We start from the raw sequence: 18,070 nt of genomic DNA on the forward strand, positions 1-18,070 counted from the left end.
AATTAGCCAATTAGCTCTGAGCTCCCGTAACCTCTCTCTCCTCTTTCGGTATCCAATCTCAGTCTTATGGCATTAGATAAACATGGATACTATTGGTTATATAATTTATTAGCAATGTAACAAAACCCCACAAAGACACATTTAAATAATTCAATAATGTATCAATTGTGAAAAAGAGTACATCTGGAGTTACCTCAAACCAGCTGACTTTAACTGCTGAGTTTTCCTCAGCATAGGAAACATTGTCTACAACAATGCAACTCTCTCAGGATGATCGTCAAAATCTCTCAAGAATTCTTCTCAGGATTTCTTTTCCACAGCATATTTTTTCCTTAGGATGTTCCTCCATATTCTCTCAAAGATGACAGTTACCTTAACCTCCCACTCTCACAAGATGACAGTTAACTCTTAAAGTCTTTTCACAGACTCCTCAAAGAATGACAAGCTGTCAGCCTTCTTAAAATTCTATTACCCTTTTAATTATAAAGTAACAATATTTGGTCTTTGTGAGAGAGACTACTTGATCTAGAGTTACAATAATATTCAGGAAAGCTCATTCTCTACCCCTACCTTCCCTCTCAACCTTCACTCTTAGGGAGCCAGGCTTTGGTCCTCAACCATATATGCCAGGTAGTAAGCATATTGTCTACTTATTCTAGATGAAAAGCTGGAGTTAAGAACAAGGAGGGTTCTGAGTAACACTTACCAGAAATTTATCCAATCTGCTTTCCTGGAGGATGGCATCCCTGGTGGGGTCAAGTATCTCATGTGAGTCTGTGTGTTTAAAATGGATTGTTTGTGTCTTACACAGGTTGGGAGTAGGGGAATGTAAGAGAGGAAGGAACTTGAAAACAGACAGTGAGGGAAGAGGGAGGAATCAGGAAGGAGTTTCTACCCAGATTTTGGTCTTGAGGTGGGGCATCTGCTGCTACTTCTTCTACTCTAGAAACCATGTTATTGTTACCATCATTTTATCTTTGTGTAGATAAGACAAAGCAATATGTCACAGATGCATATAAACTTATAGTTGGAACAGGCCATCAGGGACCAAGTTCAACCCAATGCTGGAGTTATTTCTACAGCACCCTGACTGGACATTCACATGAAAAGTTCTGGTGATGGGGAACACCCTCCCTCACAATAATGATAGCTCTCATTTATATATCACTTTAAGATTTGCAAAGTGCTTTATAAATATTATCTTATTTTATCCTCCCAACAACACTGAGAAGTAGGTGTTATTATTACAGTTGAGTCAGATAGAGGAAAGGGAGTTGCTTAGGGTCACACAGCTAGTGAGTGTCTGAGATTGTATTTGAATTCAGACCTTCCTGAGTCCAGGTCTAGCATGCTATCCAGTGAGCCACCTAGCTGCCCATTCTATTTCTGGACAGTTCTAATTGTGAGAAATTTCTTCTTCATATTGAGTCAAAGTCTTCCTCCTTGCCACTTCCAACTCTTAGGTCTAGATCAAGGATCCTTAACCTCATCTGTGTCATGCACCCCTTTGGCAGTCTGGTGAAGCCTAGGAATGCTTGCTCAGATGATGTTTTTAAATTCATAAAATGGGGCAGCTAGGTGGTGCAGTGGATAGAGCACCAGCCCTGGAGTGAGGAGGACCTAAGTTCAAATGTGACCTCAGACATATGACACTTACTAGCTGACCTGGGCAAGTCGTTTAACCCTGATTGCCTCATAAAACAAAATACCTAGAATTTTAAAAGAAACCAATTATATTGAAATAAAGATGTGATTTTTCTCCTGTCTTAGTTCATGGACCCTCTGAATTGTTAAGAACCCCTGTTCTAGAAGTTCTACCCTTTGGAGGTACACTGATTCAGTCCAATTCTTCTTTAAGGGGCAACCCTTTCAGATGAAAAAAAAATGTGAGATCTAATTAGGCAAAGAAATTGACCAAAATGTTCATGCCCTTTGATCCAGAGATCCCACCATTAGGGATATATCACAAGAAGGTCTAAAAATAAAAAGAAAAGTTCTATGTATAACAAAATATTAATAACAGCATTTTTTGTAGTAGTAAAGAATTGGAATCAAAGTAAATGTTCATTGGAGAATGGCTAGAGAAACCATGGAACAAGAATGCAATAGAATAATAACATATGGCAAGAAATTATTAATATGAAGAATTCAGAGGCATAGAAAGAATTACGTGAACTGATACATAGTTTAGTAAATAGCACTGGGAATATACATCCACAATGAATGAGTGAAAAAGTATTTATTATGCTTTTACTATGTGCAAAGCACTGGAGATACATATAGAAAAGCAAGATAATCTCTCCTTTTCAGAAGCTCACATTCTAATGGGGAAGGCATAGAAAGTTTCAGCTGCAAGTCATCTAGAAAGACCTTATGATCCTTTATGGTGCAGTGCCAAAACAGATGGTAAATGAGCCTTCTTTAATGGCATTTCCACCAATAAAACCATATCTATCTCTGATATTAAGTCATTTGACAGTGTCAAGGACTTTGGTGGTGAGAACTTTCTTTTCTAGGTCTTCAGCAGCTTTACAATAACTACAATAATATAAATAGAACAAAAAAAGAAAAGAAACTATCTGAATACTAGGTAATTATAATAACCAAGTTTTGCTGCAGAGCAAATATATGAGAAGTTGTACTTCTTTGCCTTCTTTGTAGAGATGTAAAAATATGGTATATATTGTATATATTGAATATACTGATGTACTAGAAAAAAAACAACCCACTTTCCCCCTCCCTTTTCTTTCTTTCTCTCTTTCTCTTCTTTCCTTCCTTCCCTTCTTCCTTTATTCTTCCTTCCTTTCCAAAGGTGATGTATTTTGTGATATAAAAAAGAAATCAATAACATTTTGAAAAATCCATTTCTGTTTTATTCTTATAGAAACCGACTTCTTGCTCTGATTGAAAAACCATCCTTGGACCCCATCTACATTGGACTCTTTGGAGCAACTGGAGCAGGCAAGAGTTCCCTGCTTAATGCCATCATCCATCAAGCAATGTTTCTACCCGTGTCAGAAGAGAGTGTCTGCACATCCTGCATAGTCCAAGTGAGCTCCGGCAGCTGTGAACAGTACGAGGCCAAAATCCATCTTCTTTCTGACCAAGTAAGTGCTCCTCTCCCCTTCTGAGCACCCACTATTCATACTGATGCTACTACATTTCTGGGGAAATTAGGAGACCATAAGGACAAATGGTAGCTGGCTTTTAAATTATTATAAAGAGAGTTTGTGCCTTTTCGAATGAGAACTATTTTTACTGGAATGGTACAGGCCAATCAAAGAATCCTACCTTTAGAGCTGGAAGGGAATTTAGAGGTCATGGAGTCTGACTTTCTCAATTTTATAGGTGAGGAAACTGAGGCTTTATGGAATAGATCTAGAAGATCACACATAGAACCACACAGTATCCAGAGTTGGAAGGAATCTCAGTAGCCAAAAAGTCCAATCTGTAATTGAAAAAGGACCCCTACTGCAATACACTCAATGAATGATCATTAAGTCTTTGCTTTAAGACCAATGCTAAAGGTTTTCCAAAGGCAGTCCATTCTATCTGAGGATAGATTTCATTGTTAAGAAGTTTTTCCTGATATCAAACCCAAATTTGCCTCCGCAACTTCCAGCCATTGTGCTCTCTGGGGCCAAACACAATAAGTTTAATCCATTGTCTATATGCACTTCAAATACTTTAAGTCAGTTATAATAGGCCCTTCAGGCTAAATATCTCATTTCTTTAATTGATCTTCACAGGGCATGGACTCAAGGCACTCACAATTCTGCTTTCTCTCCCCTAGACATTCTCCAGATTATCAATGTGCTTTCTAAAATGTGGCTCTCCAAATAAAACACAGTACTCTAGATGTGGTTGGACCAGGGTAGAATATGGAGGAACTATCACTTCCTTATCCTTGGAATTGCTGTTTTTAATTAATGTCACCGTGAGGTCATATTAGCTTTTTAAAAAAATTCCATTTTGTTTTATTTTTAGTTCCCATATTAGCTTTTTTGGCTGCCATATCATGCTATTGTGAAAGGCAGGGTAGCTTATTAGATAGAGAGCTGGCCCTGGAGTCAGGAAGACCTGGGTTCAAGTTCTACTTTTGACACAAACTCACCATGTGACTCTGGGAAAGTCATTTCACTATTCCTGAGGAAATTAGAGATCATAAGGTCCAATGGCAGACAACTTTTACATTCTTACAAAGAAAGCCTCCAAAATGCTAAGTCACAGAGCAATCTGCTTGGGTAGGAGTTTCTTCATTTGAAGCTCCCTGTACTGAAGCACCACCTAGCTGTCCCCTGTTTTATGAATTTAAAAACATCATTCTGAGAAAGCATTCCTAGGCTTCACCAGGTCTGATTGAAAAAAAAAAAAGTTGTATTGTTAACTCATATTGTTCTTGCAGTCCAATAAAATTGCTAGATCTTTTTTTAAATTAATTTTTATTATTTTCAATCAGTAAAAACACACCTTCTCTCCTTCTTCCATCCCCAAATTGGGAAAGAAATCAAAAACAAAAGTCTTCTTATAATTATCCATAGATAAGCAAAACAAATTCCTGCATTGGCCATGTCCAAAAAATAGGTGATAGATTGCACTCTGAGTCTATCACATCTCTATCAGGAGGTGGGGAGCATGTTTCATAATGAGTCCCCTGATTGGTCATTCAGTTGAGCAGAGTTCCTGTCTTTAAAAGTTGTTTGTCCTTTTTCCCCTGTAGGGTTATACTCAGTTTTGCTGAGTAATTCTTGGTTGTAAGCCTCTATTCTTTGCCTTCTGGAATATATTCTAAATTCTCTGCTCCTTCATAGTCCAAAGTCAGAAAGTAGGGTAGAAAAACAAGCAATTCCCCTCATATGTCTTGGGCATCCCTGTCACTAAAATAGCTTTTTATGGTGGGGTTCTTTTTGTTTGTTTGCTCATTTTCTCAGACTATATTCTGACTTTGGACTTTTGTTAGGGTCAGGATCTGCACACTTCTGAAGGGAAGGTCTGGGCTATTCCTTTCTTTGGGAGTTGAATGTTGTATTATTCTAGGATCTCAGGGACAGCTTAGGCTGGGGACCTTCAAGCTTTCAGTGATCCCAACATAGTCTGATTCAGGACAGTCTGATCGTTGGACCTCTGGACTGAGCCTTACAACTTCCTGAGCTGGGTTAGGATCTGAGAAAAACACCTATGGACTTGCCCTGGTTGGAGTTCCAGTAGACTAGTTCCATAGACTAGCTTTAGCTACTGTCAGCCCATTGGAAAACTGCTGGCTCATCATGACACAATTGTAGGCTTCCCTTTGGTCTGGTATTCCTGTCCTTATTACTATAGTGATGATTTTAGCCTGGGACGGAGAAAGGAACTGAGACCCTGCTCTACGCTGGGGGTCAGAACTATACAGTTGCTACTTGCTTTTCAATTTTCTCCCTGCTTAGTACACAGCCCAAGTATCCCTCAAATCACTCCTCATCCTAGAACACAACCCTAGGCACAATTCCCTTCCTTAGTTATCCTTATGTCTGTGACCCAGACTTGGGTAGTGAACAAGAAAGCTACCAGTGGCACCTATTCCTGTACCTGGCTGGATTTGGAACCTCTTCTTATGCTAGTTCTTTCCCTATGATGGAATGTTCTGTTCCTGTTCCCAAGCTCTACAGATGTATCTCCCTATGCTGACCTAGGCTAGAAAAATGACTTCCTCCGTCCTCCTCTTGGATTCCTCAATCAGGACTCTGATGCATTTTTTTAGATCTGTTTGGAGGTGTTATATGGGGAATTCAGTTGTACTTCTCCCTACTACTCCACCATCTTGTCCCTTGCAATCAGATCTTTTTGAAATTCGTATTGAGTTCTAACAGTTAGAACTTTCTCATAGTGAGAACCAGTTGCCTCAAGATGTGATCAGTCCTCCTTCACTGGAAGTTTTCAAGAAGAGTCTGTATGACAGCTTGGTGAATATGTTGAAGAAGGGATTCCTGTTTAGGTATGGATTAGACTAGCTGACTTCTGAGATCCCTTCTAGCTCCAAAGTTCTGTGTTTTTTGGCCAGCGACATTCACATCAAACGCAGCACAGCCTACACTTCCTTAGACTGTGAGACCTAGAAGGTTCCCCAGAAAGGAAACAAGATTGTGGGGACAAGGCAGGGAGATGATAGAGCAAATTGTCCTGCTGATCCGAGATTGTCTCCTGAGGCCTGTGCTCCTGGTCTGCATCGACAGGAGTGGAAGGAGGAGCTGCGGAACCTCACTGAACTCTTGCAAAGGCCAGAGGAGGAGGACGGGGAAGAGGAGTCTTGGGACAGAGATAATGCAGTGGAGGAAGCCACTTGGAAACTGCAAGTGCTCTATGGAAATGGAGCAGAATGCAAGAGCTGTGAGGAGTTATTGAGGGCAAAGCCCCGAGCAAAGATCCCTGCCTCCAGAATCATCACCCTCAAGGGAGAAGAGGTAACTTCTGCATTCCTTTATCTTCTTATACATCACATGTGTGCCACTCCATCATGTGGTGTGGTTTTTGTCTCTAAGTGGCTGACTTTTCTTTAAAATTGAACTTAGCTCATTTAGGCAGATTTTTTGGGTCTATCCTGTATAATAAAGTGAAAAGTATACCAGTTCTGAAATCCTGAAGATTTAAGTTAAAAATCTAATTTTGACACTAGCTGTGTGACCCAGGGAAAATCATTGAACCTCTCTGAAACTCAGTTTCCTCATCTGTACAATAGATACAATAATACTTACACTACCTACTTTACAGAGTTGTTGGGAGGAAAGGGCTCTATAAGCCATAAAACTTAAATATGACCATGACTATGAATCTTTATCATATGACTATGAATCCTTAATAATAATTCAATTCAATAATAATTTATATTTTTATAGCACTTTGAAGTTTGCAAAGTACTTCATGTATACTGATTGTATGTGAACCTCAGTACAGTCTTGAGGTAGGTGTTATTATTATAGATAATAATAAAAGCTAGTATTTATATAATGTTTTAAGATTTGCAAAGTAAATTTGCAAATATTTCTGCATTTGATCCTCACAACAGTACTGTGATGTAGTTTCTATTATCTCCATTTTGCAGGTGAAGAAACTGAGGCTCAGAGAGGTCATAAGATCATAGGATCATTATATTTAGAGTTGGGATGGAATCCTAGAGGCTCTCTCACCCAAATCTCTCTTTTTACAGATGAAGAAGCTGAGGATTAGAGAGATTAAGTGACTTGGCTGGTAACACAGGTAGTAGTAAGAGCCATGAGATTAGATTGTGGGTCTTCCTGACACCCTTTATCCACTGTGACTCTCTGTACTGAATGCATACGATGGTAAAAGAAAGGGCTTTAGTTAGATGCAGAACATCAGTGGATGCTGCATCAAATGCTTTTTGGCCAACCGTGCAAATGACTTTCTTGCTCCATCACCAGATGGGCCAGGTACCTTTGGTTGGAGACCAGGTCCAGCTGCAGTTTGGGGTAGCCCTGAATTGCCATCCCTGAAAGGGGTGTTGTGGGAGGCTGCCATGGTTCCCAGGCTGTCCTGGAGTTTGGCCACTTCAAGGAAAGCTCTGTAGGTCTTCTTTGGTTCAAGAGCCCCTGGATCTAGGTGGGACCAGATCTGCATCTTGATGGAAGGTAACTAGAGATGGCAGAAAAAAAACACTGGTCTTGGATTCAGTCTACCTGAGCACCCACCCCTTTAAGCTTCAATGCTCACTAGCCATTCATTTTTACTCATCAGCAAAATACAATAAATACTTGTACTGCCACACAGGGATGTTGTGACGAAAGCATCTTTTTTTTTTTTTTGCAGGGGGGGAGGATGGGGAAGACAACCAGGGTTAAGTGAGCCTAGGCTCACACATCTGGTAAGTGTCTGAGGCTGGATTTGAACTCAGGACCTCCTGAGTCCAGAACCAGTATTCTATCCACTGTACCACCTAGCTGCCCCAAGGAAAACAGTTTTTAAACTTTAGAGTTCCAAGTAAATATGAATAATTATCATTACAGTGGTTCAAAACTGATCTGCCTCTAGGGGATTCTTATTCATTCAACAACCCCCCAAAATTAGCTTCATAAGTACAAGATAGGGGAGATGTGACACAGCTCATTGAAAAAAGATCTAGTAGACCACAAACTCAGTGTGAATCAGATGATGTGGTAGCCATAAAATATTAATAATAGCTAACATTTATGTAAGGCTTACTATATGTCAAGCATGATCATTATTATCTCATTTGATCCTCACAACAACCCTGAGAGGTGGGTGCTATTATTCTCCCCATTTTATAGATGAGGAAACTGGTAAACAAGGGCTAAGTGATTTTCCCAGGGTCACACAGTTAAGTAACTGAGACTAGATTTGTACTCGGGTCTTCCTGACTCTAGAGCTGGTGCTCTATCCACTGCGCCACCTAGCTGCTAATTCCGCTTCAATCTACACTAATGGTGTACATAGCTTCCTTTGTACTTAGTCTGCCCTAGTCAGATTACATCTGCAAGAATGTGTTCAATTCTGCACGCCACATTTTAGGAAGTACATTGACAAGTTAGAGGGCATTCTGAAGAGGACAATCAGGATGGTAAAAACAGGCCTCAAATTTGGGCATGTGAGGATCTGTTCAAGGAAGTGGTCATTTCTAGCTCCATAGAATCGCCAGGACCAGTCTCATTCTCCCCACTCACACGGACACCACCTTGGCTTATTGATTGAATTGTTGCACTAGCCTTGTAGTTGGCTGGTCTGTGTCTTGTCAACAATCTGTCCTCCACCCAGATGCTAAATTGATAGAACTAAAGCACAGTGCTGACTATGCCACCTCCCCTGTTCTGTGACCTCCAATGGCTCCCCAATGCCTATAGGACCAAATAAAAACTTCTCAGTTTGGGCATTGAAAGCCATTCACAATCTGGCTCCAGCCTTATTTTGCTTATTGTGCAATACTCCTCATGATGTACTCTGTGTTTCCTGTAGGTGACATTCTATCTCCTCCTGTCTCTGCATGTTTGCACAGAATGGCTCACAGTGGGTGAGCCCTTCTTACTTTTACTTCATCAATCGATCACTAAACATATATTAAGCACCTTCTATGTGGCAGGTACTGTGATAAGCACCGAGGATACAAAAAGAGGCAAAAGACAGTCCCTGCCCTCAAGGAGCTTACAACCTAATGCCTCATATGTTAGTTTCCGTTAAGGCTCAGTTGAAGTGCCACCAACTGTCTAAGGTCTGTCCTTCCTCCAATTGCTAGTATTTTCTTCCTGAAAATTACTCTGTGTGTGTGTGTGTGTGTGTGTGTGTGTGTGTGTGTCTGTCCGTCTGTCTGTGTATATGATGCTTCCTCCTAATAGAATCGTTTCCTCCTTGAGGGCAGGGACTATTTGTTTTGTTTTTGTCTTTGTCTCCTTGGCACCTACCACACCACTTGATACATAGATGTTTAATAAATGCTTGTTGAATGAATGACTGAACTGGGGATGTTTAACTTGGAAAACAGAAGGCTTAGGGAGGACAAGGTACCTTCCTATAAGTATATGAAGGATTGCCACACAAAGAATTAAGTTTGTCCTGGAAGGAAGAACTAGGAGCGATGTATGGAAATTGAAAAGCAAATTGAGATTTGATATAAGGAAGAATTTTCTGATGATCAATAAACGTGACATAGTCAAGACTTTACATCCTCAAATTGAGGCCAAGAGAACCTCCTAAAGCACAAGTCAGGCTATGTTATCCCCCACCCACACTCAATAAACTCCAGTGGCTCCCTATCACCTCCAGGATCAAATACAAAATCCTTTGTTTAGTGTTCAAAGCCTCTTCCCCCCATCTTTCCAGGCTTTTTACACCTTACACACCCTGCACACTCTTCCATCTTGTGACTCTGGCATCCTTGGTGGTTTGCTTTTTTTTTTTTGTGAGGCAGTGGGGTTGAGTGACTTGCCCAGGGTCACATGGTTAGTACATGTCAAGTATCTGAGGGTGGATTTGAACTCAGGTCCTGCTGACTGCAGGGCCAGTGCTCCATCTACCATACCACCTAGTTGCCCTGTATCCTTGGTATTTCTTAAACAGGACACTCCATCTCTTCACCCCAGGTGTGTTTACCTTACTTCCCAACACATCCTCTTCAATGCAGTGACACTGAGTTCCTGTCTGTATTACAAGACACTCTGGCTTTCAGCTTTGGACATGTTCTCTGGCTGTTCCCCATGCCTGGTGCTGTATACCTCCTCATCTCTGCCTCCTAGCTTCCCTGGCTTCCTTCAAGTCCCAGTTAAAATCCCACCTTCCACAGGAAGCCTTTCCCAATGTCTCTTAATTCCAGTGCCTTTCCTCTGTTAATCATTTCCTATTAATCCTGTAAGTAGCTTGTTTGTACATAGTTGTTTGCATATTGTCTCCTCCAGTAGACTATGTGCTTCTTGAAGGCAGGGATTGTCTTTTGTATTTCTTTGTATCTCCAGTACTTAGCTCAGGGCCTGACACAGTAGGTGCTTAATAAATGCTAATCAATTGACCAAGAAGTATACTCAAATTCCAGTCATCAATGTCACCCTGGTCACTGGAATTTTCATATCATCCATAGGGGAAAAGAAAAGTCTTATTATGAAATCTAAATCAGTTAAACAATGCTCTAAAGAGCACTGGGTTCAACTCCCTCCAGTAATATTTCCTACTCTTGTGACCTTGGGCAAATCACTTAACTTCTCTGAGTTTCAGCTTCAAAATAAGTAGATGGTCCCTGAGGTCCCTTCCAGCCTGAGCTGGATCCCATGATCCCATGATCACGGAATCCCTAAATTATAAAATCAGAATTCTGATACAGCAGAAGGCAGCTAGGTGGCACAGTGGATAGAGTGCCATGCATGGTGTCAGGAAGACTCATCTTCCTGAGTTCAAATCTGGCCTCAGACACTTACTAGCTGTGTCACCTTGGGCAAGTCACTTAACCCTGTTTGCCTCAGTTTCCTCATCTGTCAAATGAACTGGAAAAGGAAATGTCAAACCACTCCAGTATTTTTGCCAAGAAAACCCCAAATGGGGTCACAAAGAGTCAGACATAACTAAAAATGAACAACAACACAGACCTTCAAACCTACTCTGGTGTAACTGGGTAGAGTCTCAGACAATTACTTTGAGCCTAACCTGGCTCAAAGTTGCTTTGTAATCACGGACTAAGCCATCCCCTTACAAATAACCTCCCAAATTTCCTCCCTCAGATACTAGACACCTGGGGAGGGAGGAATACAGTTATAAATGGTTTCCCCAGTCTCTTTCCTGCTGGACAGAACATCAGAGAAACAACACAAAGACATTCCCATCTGAGACTTCTCAGAGACCCGAACAATAGAGCCAGGGATGTGCTAAGTCAGCTCTTACAGGTTCTCAGAGCCCATTGTTAAATTTTCAGTATGAGCATTTGCACCTCAGAAATCAGCTAACTACAAATCAGGGTTTGATTTATTGTTTTGTTGATTGTCAAGACTTAAGAAAGTGATGGAAAAAATGTTTATAATGTACTTTAAACTTAAAAGTGTGTCATGTATACTTCTCTCCCTACACCCCCCCCATTAGCTGGATGTTAAACATTTACTAGTGCACCACTGAATGCAGCCCTTCCTTTTCTGAACCCCAGAGAATTACTTAGTCCAGATTCTGCTTTCTGGAAACAACCCAAACTGCTTCTGGGCCCCAATTGTGGCAAGTCTAGCTATCTACTGGCAATAATTTCCCCTCTTTCTCACTATGTGAAAGCTCTCAGTGGTACCACTTTTATCCAGAAACAGTGACAGAATATATTTTGCCTGGCTCTAGAATTCTCTTAAGGCTTCTCTAATTATAATTCTGTCAGAGCTCATTTAGACTGACCCTATCTCTTTGTAGGTAAGGCTATACTAAGGCACTGGGAGAGGATTGGCTCTCTAGTTAGGTTAAATGATTTGAGCTCTTTTTTTTTTTTTTGGCTAGGCAATGGGGTTAAGTGACTTGCCCAGGGTCACACAGCTAGTAAGTGTTATGTGTCTGAGGCCGATTTGAACTCAGGTCCTCCTGAATCCAGGGCTGGTGCTCTATCCACTGTGCGAGCTCTTTTTATAGTGGCAACTAAGAGGATGCTCATCCCCTGGATGAATAAATTAGGGCATAGAATATAGTGGAATATTACTGTGCCATAAGAAATTATGAAAGAAATGGGTTCAGAGAAACCTGGGAAGACTTATATAAACTGATGCAGAGGGAAGGGAGCAGAACCAGGAGGACAATTTATATAATATCAACTTTGTAAAGAGAAACAGCTTTAATGATGAACTCAATAACTAACCATGATGATGAATTATGTTACCCACCTTCTGACAGGGAGGTGATAGACTCAGGATGCAGAATGAGGCACACATTTTTGGACATGGACAGTATAGAAATTCATTTTGTTTGCCTATGCATATATTGTTACAATAGTTCTGTTCTTTTTTCCTTTTGAATTGGGTGTGGAGTGGGAAGGAGAGAAAATAAGTGCTTTTTAATTGAAAAATAAAATAAAATGAATAATAAATTAAATGATACTGTCACAGTTGTATAGCTAGACTGGTGTGAGATTTCTCATGCCTACCTCATGTGATTTATGTATAATATTCTTTCGACACATCTGGGCAACCATCAATGCCAGGAAAAGATGGCCTGTGGGAATATGGGAATATACAGCTGTTATACTTCTTTCTTTGTTTTTCAGGCAAATGAGCTCTCTGTAAAACTGGACCCTTACATCCGGACTCAGATGAGGAATACAGATGGGGGGCCAGTTAGGACCCAAATCTGGCCCTTGATCAAATATGTAGAAGTGACTTTGCCCAGGTCGGGGGTGCTTCCGGAAGGTGTGGTGCTCGTAGACATACCTGGAACAGGCGACTTTAATAGCAAAAGAGATGAAATGTGGAAAAGGGTAATTTCTCCTTATTTTTCAACCCTTTCAACCTCTTCAATCATATCTCTTCCCTCAAACCTTAAAGGGTGCTTGGCTTTTTGATAATGGGATTTTAATGAGCTCATGAAATGATATTCTTATTCTGGCCCCTGAGTACTAAGCCCAGTGTTGATATAGGTAAAGAATTGGGACACATGTCAAGAGCCAAAATTGGAGTGGCCCACATCCAGGGGGCAAGCTCTGCTAGGAGAAGGAGAAGAGCTTAGGAGTTAGCAACACAGTAGACAAGAAAGCAGCGGAACCCTAGGGAAGAAGGTGGATGTTACAGCAATGGGTTGTCTGGCAAAACAAAACAAACTAATCTTTCTTTAGTCTAGACAATCAAGAAAACTAGTCAAGCCCTGTGACAATATATAGCTGATGTCTAAGATGTAAATGCTCACATTGAAAATTTAACAATAACCTGTTAGAGTTGGCTCCGACATACCCTTGGCCTGGACTGTCCTGATTCTGTATATGCCACTAATTAGCTGTGTGAGTTCAGGTAATACCATTGTAATAACTGCTACAAAGCCTTTAATGCATTATCTGATTTTGTCCTCTGTCAACAGTTAGTCAACAAGAATTTATTAAGCACCTACTATATGCCAAGCAAGATGCATCTAGATGGCTCAGTGGATAGAATGCTGGGCCTGGAGTTAAGAAGTCTTGAGCTCAAACCTGGCCTCAGATACTTACTAGCTATGTGGTCCTGGGCAAGTCCCTTAACCCTGTTTGGCTTAATCTACTGGAGAAAGAAATGGCAAACCACTCTAGTATCTTTGCCAAGAAAACTCCATATGGGGGCAGCTAGGTGACGCAATGGATAGAATTCCACTTGGAGTCAGGAGGAACTGAGTTCAAGTGTCAGACACTTAATGGATGAGTGACCCTGGGCAAGTCCCCCAAATCTGATTGCCTCTCCTCTCCCTAAAAAAACCCAACCCATATGAGGTCACAAGGAGTCAGACACAACTGAATGACTGAACGTGTGCCAAGCACTGTGCTATCCTCAAGACAGCACTGTAAGTAGGTAGTATATTATTAGCACACTCATTTTACAGATGAGGAAACTGATGCCCAGAGAGATTCTGATTGACTTAAACTCATGCAGTCATTTAATAAGTGTGAGAGCTGGGACTTGAACCCGGCTCTGATTCTAAGTCCAGTGTTCATTCTACTGTACCATGCTGTCTTTCTTATAGTAACTGAACATTTATGTATTTCTGTCATATTTTATAGGCATAGGAAACTCCCTCTATCAGTCCAGATTAGCAATCTAATCTCAGAGAATTGCCTGGGGGCACAGAGAAGTTATGTGCCCTGCCCAGGGGTTTCAGAGCCTGTTAGTTTTAGAAGAGAAACTTGAGCTCTGGTTTTCCTGACTTCCTAGCCAGTTCTTTATACTGAGGTGGATAGAGAGCTGCCCTGGAAGTCAGGAAGACCCAGGTTCAAGTCTTACCTATGACACATATCGGCTACCTGGTCATGGGGAAGTTACTTAGACTCGCAGGTATCTAGGCAGCACTGTGGCAGCATCAGAGAAGTGCCAGCTGACATTAGTAGAGGGAACTCCCTATGCCAATGAAACCATAGGTACAATTCTTATCCCTAAATCTCATATACATATGTTTATACCTATGTACACATATATTTGGTGTGTTTGTGTATATCTGATATATATGTGATACATTTATATCACATTTATATGTAACATAGAAGAGTATGTGTAGCTGATATATATGTAACATATATATGACATATATATCACCTTTATATGTGATATGTATGGGTGTGTATGTCTGATATTATTAAGTTTTTTTTTTCAGATGTCTGACTCTTCATGACCCCATTTGGGGTTTTCTTAGCAAAGATACTAAGTGGTTTGCCATTTCCTTCTCCAGTTCAGTTTATAGATGAGGAAACTGAGGCAAACAGGGTTAAGTGACTTGCCCAGGGTCACACAGCTAGTAAGTGTCTGAGTCCAGATTTGAACTCAGGCCTTCCTGAATCCAGGCCTGGCACAATCCACTGTGCTACCTAGCTGCCTTCTATTAGAGAAAGAAATGGCAAACCATTCTAGTATCTTTGATAAGAAAACTCCAAATGGGGTCACAAAGGGTTGGACATGACTGAAAAACAACCACAACATTCCTGAACATCTGATATATATTCTCAAATTTACATATGATTATATATATGTATATATATTCTCCCATTTACATGTGATCTATATGGATATATATATGTTATATATATTGGCTATATATATGTCACCTTTATATGTGATATACAGGTATATGTATAACTGTTATGTGTGATATATTTATATATGTATATCACCTTTATCTGTGACATATATTGATGTATATATCTGAAATGTGATATATGTTTATACATATAAATACATATTTATATAAAACATCATACATGTATAACATATATATCAGCTACACACCCACACCCATATATATATACATTCAAATATAGACCTGTGTGTATATATACCTCTCTGTATGTACATAAAAACATATATACACACATATACACATATACATACATATACACACACACATATATATCTATATGTGAGATTTGTGGATGGGACTGGACCTGTGATTTCATTGGTGTAAAGAACTCGCAGTGAGTAAGCTCCCTCCACCAATGCAGATGAGCACCTACTTTGTAACTTGGAGTCTTTAAGCTAGGCCTTTTCCTGACTCTGAGACTGACTTTATAATGTCTCTCAACTTCAATATCTCCATAAGACTTTATGGCTTACCAAGAAACATACATATAGTTTCTCATTTAGTCAACAACAGCCCTGGGAAGGAGGTAGTGTAATATAATCATGCCCATTTTTACAGATGAGTAAACTGAAGGGTTGGAGACCTTAAGTGACTTGCCCAAGGTCAGTTAGCTTCTCTGCTCCTCAGTCTTCTCTCTCAAACAAGGAGGATGAACTGTTTGATGCTAAATGTCCCTTCTAGCTCTCAGATTCTATGATTTTAGAGCAATGGTGACATTGGCCAGCTTTCTGTTCCTCGAACATGACATTCTGTCTCCTGACTGTCCATTTTCCCTGGCTGTCCCCCATGCCTGGAATGTGCATCCTCTTTGTCTCCACATCTTGGCTTCCCTGGTTTTCTTCAATGCCCAGCTAAAATCCCACCTTCTAGAGGAAGCCTTCCCCTATACCTCTTAATTTTAGTGCCTTCCTTCTGTTGATTCTCTCCACTTTACCCTGTCTATAGCTTGTTTGTCCATAGTTTGTGTTTTCTCCCCCATTAGAATGTGAGCCTCTTGAGAGTAGGGACTGTCTTTTACCTTTCTTTGTGTCCCCATTGCTTAGCATGGTGCCTGGCACATAGTAGGTGCTTAATGAACATCTCTTGATTTGATGACTTAACAAAAGGCAAGTTGGAAGAATACTAGCCTTGAAATCAGAAGATGTGGGTTTGAGTCCTGGCTCTGGCTTTTTATAGCAAGTTATTTCACCTCTCTGGATCTCAGTTTCCTCATCTGTAGAATGGAGATAATACTATGTATTCTTTCTACTCTTTAAAGTGGTAGTGAGAAAAGTCCTATAAAAATGTGAGCTGTTGTAATTTGAAGGAAGGTGAAAACCATTGTTCCAAAGCACTTGTTTCTTGGGAGAAGGATTCTAGGATTTAGGCAATTTGTGGGGCTGTGGGGCCTTTATTTATAGTTAGCCCCAACTGGCTTTGGTTTGGAGTAGGGAGCTTTGACCTCTCTTCAAGCCAGGCTCTCTCTTAGGATCTTTGTTTTACAGATAAGGAAACTGAGGCCCTGAGAATCACGTTTTGTGACTTGCCTGAGGTCACTCAGGTAATTAAGTAGTAGAGGAGGGATTTGAACCATAGGCCCCTGGCTCCAGAGCCAATACTACTTCTATTGCATTAGGAGCAGAGGCAGATCTCAGGGAGCTAGGCCCAAATGGCATCTCTACACTTTCAAGTCCAGGCCTTGAATGAGAGTGGTTACAAGTTCAATTCAATTCAATCTCAGAGGAATTGATTAAATGCCTACCATGTTCTAGGCACTCTGCTAGGTGCTGTTTGGGGATACAAAGAAAAAGAAAAAGTCCCTAAGCTCAAGGAGTTTACATTCTACTGGGGGATGGGGAGGGGAAAGGTAGAGAAGGGAACAACTATTTATTAAGTTACTACTATGTGCCAGGTACTATGCTAAGTGCTTTACAAATATTATCTTATTGACATCCCCAACAACCCTGGGAGGTAAGTGCTATTATCTCCATTTTATAGTTGAGAAAACTGAGGCAGATAGAGGTGAGGTGACTTGCCTGGAGTCACACAGCTAATTAATTCTGAGGATGAATGTGAACACTGGCCTTCCCGACTCCAGACCCATCACTCTATCCACTGCACTACCTTGGTTGCCTCTGGGTGGCAGGTGGAATCAAATACATAGATAAGTAAATGCAAATTATATACAATGTAATTTGGAGAGTGGTGGTGGTAGTGGCGGTTAAAGGTCATTCAATCCAAACCCCTCATTCCACAGTTGAGGAAAATGGGGCAGGAAAATAACTGAAGTGATTCCCCTAAAGTCACTAACAGGTTGGGGTATTAGGACTCAGATGGCCCTTGAGCTGAGCCCAGAAGGAACCTAGGGATGCCAAGACCTAGAAGGTGGGAGAGAGAGAATTCCAGGGAGGGCAGAGAGGTGCGGGGGTGGGGGATGGGGACCCCTGATTTATGCCAGTGTTGTGGTTATTTAAGCTTGGCCCTACAGCCAGATGGAGCATTTACCTTACTCAGTTGGGTAGTTTTTCAGAGGCCACTAATAACAGAAAAATAAACCGATCCAGATGGGGGAAAAAAAGCCCCAACAGGGACAATCTGAACTAACTCCCTACTTCTGACCACACTGCATTTGGACTGCTGCTCCCTAGCATACTTGTGGTTTTGGGATATCATCTACATGTTGAGGTAAAAAATGCTTTTCCTCTGAACAGTGTGATCTGAGACTGACACATGAGACCCTCCTCCCTTCCTGCCTCAATTATCTCTCCCTCATCATCTCCTGCTGAGTTCTGGCATTATTGCAACTAATTTCTGCTAGTTGCCCCTTAGTATGAAA

At 40.8% G+C, this 18,070-nt stretch overlaps 1 protein-coding gene across 5 annotated transcripts in view; it reads left to right on the forward strand.

The window, feature by feature from the left end:
* The window catches only part of NUGGC (nuclear GTPase, germinal center associated), a 93,735-nt gene that overhangs the window by 18,118 nt on the left and 57,547 nt on the right, over positions 1 to 18,070 (forward strand). For 2 of the 5 annotated variants that reach the window (XM_027847838.1, XM_027847847.1), the window contains exons 4-7: positions 660 to 768; positions 2,885 to 3,107; positions 6,213 to 6,440; positions 12,716 to 12,925. In XM_027847838.1, coding sequence (XP_027703639.1) covers positions 660 to 768; positions 2,885 to 3,107; positions 6,213 to 6,440; positions 12,716 to 12,925 — 770 coding nt within the window. The remainder of the gene's footprint in view (positions 1 to 659; positions 769 to 2,884; positions 3,108 to 6,212; positions 6,441 to 12,715; positions 12,926 to 18,070) is intronic. The other 3 variants (XM_027847853.1, XM_027847857.1, XM_027847862.1) reach the window with 3 other exon arrangements.

The sequence above is a fragment of the Vombatus ursinus genome, unplaced genomic scaffold, assembly GCF_900497805.2.
Source record: "Vombatus ursinus unplaced genomic scaffold, bare-nosed wombat genome assembly UNPS02000580.1, whole genome shotgun sequence".
NCBI classification, from domain to species: domain Eukaryota; kingdom Metazoa; phylum Chordata; class Mammalia; order Diprotodontia; family Vombatidae; genus Vombatus; species Vombatus ursinus.